At 61.9% G+C, this 5,772-nt stretch overlaps 1 protein-coding gene across 1 annotated transcript in view; it reads right to left on the bottom strand.

Annotated features, from left to right (window-relative positions):
- Window positions 1-1,110: 1,110 nt before the first annotated feature.
- Window positions 1,111-5,772, bottom strand: part of TMEM150A (transmembrane protein 150A) — a 16,295-nt gene continuing 11,633 nt past the window's right edge. The window contains exons 6-10 of the mRNA XM_014956305.1: window positions 5,533-5,604; window positions 5,308-5,375; window positions 5,059-5,186; window positions 3,176-3,353; window positions 1,111-1,459 (exon numbers count right to left, since the gene is read on the bottom strand). Coding sequence (XP_014811791.1) covers window positions 1,215-1,459; window positions 3,176-3,353; window positions 5,059-5,186; window positions 5,308-5,375; window positions 5,533-5,604 — 691 coding nt within the window. The 3' untranslated portion in view covers window positions 1,111-1,214. The remainder of the gene's footprint in view (window positions 1,460-3,175; window positions 3,354-5,058; window positions 5,187-5,307; window positions 5,376-5,532; window positions 5,605-5,772) is intronic.

Below are 5,772 nucleotides of genomic sequence, written 5' to 3'. Positions count from 1 at the left end.
CATATATTAGATATAAAAGTCAGAAATGCTCCTCTTCGAACTACATACGGGGGGGGGGGGTTTATAGGCTGGGTTTGAAAAGGTGGGCAAAGCAGGGAGCCCAACCTGATCAATGCGCACAGCAGCAGCAAAGGCCCCTCTCCAGGGACAAGGGAGAAATTATATATATACATATTTGTGTATATATATATATATGTGTAGATCTATATATACACACAGCCACACACACAGCCACATTCATCTCCCTCTGCACCCCCAGGACACCCCGGGATGGGGTGAAAGGGATGGGGTGTCACCAGGGGGGCTGAGAGCAGGACAAGGCACCGGAGGGACGGATTTGGGAGTCCTGGGATGGGGCAGGAGGTTCCTCTGCTCCTACAGAAACCCCTTCCCTTTCTGCTGGGGGGGGCTCCCCGGTGGGAGAGCTGGGGTTGGCAGCCCTGGGGAGGGGGCAATCCTGGCTTGCAGGACATCCCTGGCAGGATGGTAAATGCCCATGGAATGCCGTGGCCCGGGAGGTGTACCCTGCCTCAGCAGCTCTCCTCCCAGCTGGGGAAAAAAAATAAAAATATGGGAAAAGTCCTCAGCTGGAGGCACAGAGGGCACTGAGCAGTGACAGCCCTGGCCGGCAGGGCCAGTGCGATCCCACTGGGGGCTACTGGTATCACCCTGCTGCAGTGGATGCCACTACCCCCACCCAGGCTGAGACCCCCCCCGTTGCCATCCTCACTGGGGGTGCAGAAGAAGGGAAAAGAGGAAGGCACTCTGGGTTTTCGGCTCCTCGGAGAGTGACAGTGGCCAGCTGGAAGGCTTGCATGGGGAGGGGACAGTGAGCCCCCACGTCCCTTACAGAAGGGGGGGCTCTGATTGCCCATGGCAGCCCCTGACTCAGCTGGGGCAACCCTGGAGGGTCGGGGGCAGATCCCAGCTCTGCCGACAGCAGAACCAGGCTGGGACCCCCCCACACCCCAACAGTGACCCCAAACCCTGGGGGCAGGGAGGGGGCAGCTCCTGCAGGGGACCCCGGAGGAGCCCTGGCCTCTCACTAGGAATTGGGGGGGGCATCACACACCCACGTGTACACACATCTCTCCAACCTCTGTCCCAGGGTCCCGGAGACATTCAGAATGGGGGGAGCCACCAGCAGAACCCAATTTGGGGGTCCCCACTATGAGCCTTGAGGTCTCCCCCCACGGTGTTGGGGGCAGGGGGGGTCAGGCCATGGCCAGGCCCTCTGCGTGGCTGTGGATGGGGACTGTGCTGGACACCCCGCTCTCGCCTTTGTAACTTTTGGGGGCCCGGCTGGCTTTCAGCAGGACCAGGAAGGTGTCTGTGGAGATGGCCCCGAACTCAAAGGTGAAGGTGCCGTAGAAGACCAGGACGTCGATGATGAACATCCACTCACAGAGGGCAGCCACGTGCTGCAGCACGAAGCTCTCCTGGATGAAGAACACGCCACCTGAGGGCATCTCCGTCAAGGAAAAAGCACAGCTGGACCCCCAACTGCCCCATGGAGGACCATGTCCCACTGCCACTGCATCCTGGAGTGGCCCCCCCTCTGCAGAAAACATACCACCAACCCCAAAAACCAAGAAACCCACAGCACCAGGAAGGTCCCAGCGTGGGTGAGGTGGTGGCACAGGTGCCCAAACCAGCCTTGGTAGGTAAATCACGGGACCGACGCCAGGTGGGATGTTCTGAGGAGGCTGGGGCAGGGGGAAGTGGGGCTGCAGCCCCCCTGGGGGAGCTGGGTGTCCCCCCCGCCTCACCCTCCCCACATCTCTCCTCCTCTCCCTCGAACTGGACCAACGCTCCCCACACCTTCCCATGGGATGCAGAGTTGATAAAACTCATCAGCCCCCTCTCTCCCCTCGTTAAGGGGGTTTGGGCGCTGCGTCCCCCCACAGCACCCCCCACACACCCCATCCCTCTGTGCTGCTGGCTGCCTCACCCCACAGAGGGGACCTGCTCCCTTTCCTCCAGGTCCCACTGTGGCCAGAGCTTCTTTATGCTTCTCTCACTCCCACTGGGGATCTCCAGGGAAACCTCCTGCCTGAGGATCTCTGGAGAAACCGACCTACGGGGGGGTGTTCTCCAGGGAAACCTTCAACCACGGGTGAGGGGAGGAGGCAGGTAACCCCCCCAGCCCTCCACTGAAGCCTCTGCCAGTGTCCTGCCCTCTGCCAGCGAGCAGGTCTGGGAGAAATGGAGATGCAGGGACCTGACCCGTGCAGGACAGAGCCCTCTGCTCACTGTCCCCATCCCACCAGGAGAGCTCCCAGCCCTTTCCCCACACCGTCCCCACCACAACTCCCCCGCTTCCAAGTCCCCGCCGAGCAGCGTGGCCACAGCAGGCGGGCACCGAGCCCTTGTCTCCCTTGTCCTTACATGCCCTGCCTGTCCCTCCCAGCTGGCACGGGACACTCCTGCCCTTCCCAGCTCCCTGCCCTTCTTCCCAGCTCCCTGCCCTTCTTCCCAGCTCCCTGCCCGCTGCCGTGACAGAGCCAGACCCCCTGGCACGTCCCAGTCCCACCAGTACCCCCCAGGCTCCTCCGCTGCTCACCCCAGCCAGCCACTTTGTGGACACTGCAGGCTTTTTCCTCTCTTCCTGCCCAACAACCACCATCCGGTTTTCCCAATTTATCCCAAACCTCAGACCCAAATAAGCCTCTGCCCTGTACACATTTGGGACCATCCTTCCAGCCCCGCTGCTGCCACGCACCCCCCTGGCACCCACACAGAGCACTTTTGTTTGGGGTTTCGGTCCCACAGGTAATTCACACTGACTTTGCATCGCCGAGGGCTCAACATACTTTTGTCTCATTTAAAAAACACCAACAATTAACCCGTCCTTCCACTCCGCAAGGTGTGAGGCTGCAGCCTGCAGCGGTGGCTGGGCTGGGCTGCAGCACCCCAGGGTTTGGGGCTGCTTCGGGGAACCCCAAGAGATGCCCACCAGGATGCCTTCCCCTCCTCACCCCCTGCCCTGCCCTGATACTGCTGCTCCTCCAGCCTACACCTGCAGCGAGCTGCCCGTCCTCAGCCCCCAGCCCCTCACAGAACCATGACTCCTGGCCAGACCAAAGGATGGAGGACGTGGGGTGGGTAACCCCCACCAGGACCACCTTTCGCCAGCCCATCCCAGATCTCCTCCCCGCCCCCTTCAGAAGGATACTGAAGACGAGGGTGAGGAAGGCCACAGCGGTGAGGATGCTACGCAAGTGGCCGGTCCAGTACTGCCCACGGGTTTTGGCCATGCGGTAGGTGAGGATGGACTGGAGGAGCAGGAACAGCATGCTGGTGGGGAAGGCCACCCCTGCCCCGATGTAGTGCAGCACCTTGGCATGATCCACCTGGGGGGGAAAGACCATGGGTGTTGGGGACACCCCTCCTTTCCTGTGAGGGTGGTGGAGCACTGGAACAGGTTGCCCAGGGAGGTGGTTGAGGCCCCATCCCTGGAGATATTCAAGGAGAGGCTCGATGAGGCCCTGGGCAACCTGGTCTAGTTGGGGATGTCGGACTAGATGACCTTTGGAGGTCCCTTCCAGCCTGGACAATTCTATGATGGCTCTGCTCCAGGGGGTGGGCAGTGCCAGCAGTGGTTCCAGGCAGGGTGGAATCCTGGCTGAGGAGCAGATCTGGACCTGCTGGTGGCATCAGATTTAGATTGGAGATTTGGAGATGAGGAGAGGGTTCTTCACTGTGAGGGTGGTGGAGCACTGGAACAGGTTGCCCAGGGAGGTGGTTGAGGCCCCTTCCCTGGAGATATTCAAGGAGAGGCTCGATGAGGCCCTGGGCAACCTGGTCCAGTTGGGGGTGTCCCTGCTGACTGCGGGGGGGTCGGACTAGATGGCCTTTGGAGGTCCCTTCCAGCCTGGGCAATTCTATGATTCTATGATCTCAAAGCACTTCTGATACCTCCTGAGCCCCCTTGGGCCAACAGCCCTGCTGTGCCTGGGGGGCACAGGGGCAGGGACTGCCCTCTGCCTTGAGCATCATCTGGGGGTGCCTGCACCCCCTCCTCCTGGCGGGGTCACAGCCTTCAGCAGAGCCACGGCTGGGGCAGAAGGGGGACGGGGGGCCAGCAAAGCTTCTGTTTGGGGGGAGAGGTCCCCCCCTGCCAAGCGGAAGGGACCGGGGCCTGCAGGCAGGGAGCAGGCAGCTGCCGGGAGCCCGGTGCCTGGCAGCGCAGGCGTGGGGCTGAGCTGCTGCCAAGCCCTGGACCCTGCGAGCGCAGGCTGTGCCCAGACACGCTGCCTGGCATCGTGTCCCCCCCCCTTCCTCCCCCCCGAGCAGGAAAACATCCACAGCGGGGTGGCCGGGCAGCCGGAGCACCAACAGCTTGGCTGGGTCCTCTCTGTCCGCCTGGGACATCCCTGCTTGCCCAGCGTCAAGCGTCCGTGGAGGGGCACAGACCAGGCAGAAGGTCCCAGATGAGCGTTAAAACCAAACCCAGCAGCTCTATCTGGACCTGGAACAGAATCACAGAATCTTCTAGGTTGGAAGGGACCTTAAAGATCATCTTGTCCAACCGTCAACCTAACTGACAAAAATAGACACCCCCACAACAAACAAGAAGCATCATCACTAAACCACATCTCCCAGCACTACATCAACCTGTCTTTTGAACACCTCCAGGGATGGGGCCTCAACCACCTCCCTGGGCAGCCCATTCCAATGCCTGATAACCCTTTCAGTGAAAAAATTTTTCCTAATATCCAGCCTGAACCTCCCCTGGCGCAACTGAACACTGAGAGCACCAGCAAAGGGGAGTCCTAACCCATGGGACACAGCCCCCGCAACCCTGGGGACAGAGCCCCTCCAGGGAATGACCCAACAGGGTCCTCCAGGAGCATCACACTTGGGTTTCCACCTCCCGTGCCCTTCCTGCTGGCTCTGCTCCCACACCCAGAGGAGGAGAAGATGGTGGGGTTGGGGATGGACCAAAGCAAGCACCCCAAATCCCACACTGCCGAGCACTGCCGCTGCTCCCCTCCAGCCAAAGCCCCCCTCTCCCACCCCCAGGGAACCCACCCCACCTCCGAGGAGATGCCTTACCTGGAAGTTGCCCACCATGGTGAGGCCGGCGGCGCAGACCCAGCCGGTGGCCAGCCCCAGGGTGTTGAGGAGGGACGGCCCGAGGCGCTCCAGGAGGTGGGCATAGCGCAGCAGCCCCACCAGGATGACTGCAGGAGGGAGACACAGTCCCATCATACACCTCCAGCCCCCCAAAACCCACCCCCTGCCCCTCACTGGGGGGGATGAGTGCCACAGGACACCCCGCTCCCCCCATCAGCGGGCACTTACCCATGAAGGAGCCCAGGCTGCAGATGAGGCTGAAGAAGCAGCTCTCGGGTGGCAGGGTGCCACACTTGCTGTGGGGACAAGGCAAGGGGAGCTCTTAGCTGGGGGGGCAATGGGGTGTGGAGCTTGTCCCCCTCCCCAGGACACACTCCTGGGTCACCCCGGGGGTGCTTTGGGGGTGTCTCTGACCCCCGGCCGGCCCCGTGCTCCCACCCCACGGCTGCTCACCTGACCAGGGGGATGTGGTCCAGGGTGCAGCAGGAGCCGGGGCTGTCCACGCCGCACGACTGGTTGTAATTCCTGCCGGGAGCAAAGGGACAGGTTTGGAGAGACGAGCTGCCACCCCTGGGACCCCCCCTTCCTCCCCCCAACAAGGGGCAGCCCCACCCCAGGGATGTACCCACAACCCTGGGGACAAACCCCCTCCAGGGAATGACCCTCCAGGAGCATCACACTTGGGTTTCCACC

This window comes from Calidris pugnax, unplaced genomic scaffold (genome assembly GCF_001431845.1).
Source record: "Calidris pugnax isolate Ruff unplaced genomic scaffold, ASM143184v1 scaffold196, whole genome shotgun sequence".
Classification (NCBI taxonomy): domain Eukaryota; kingdom Metazoa; phylum Chordata; class Aves; order Charadriiformes; family Scolopacidae; genus Calidris; species Calidris pugnax.
Note: the sequence above shows the minus strand (reverse complement) of the source record. Positions and strands in the feature narration are given on the sequence as shown.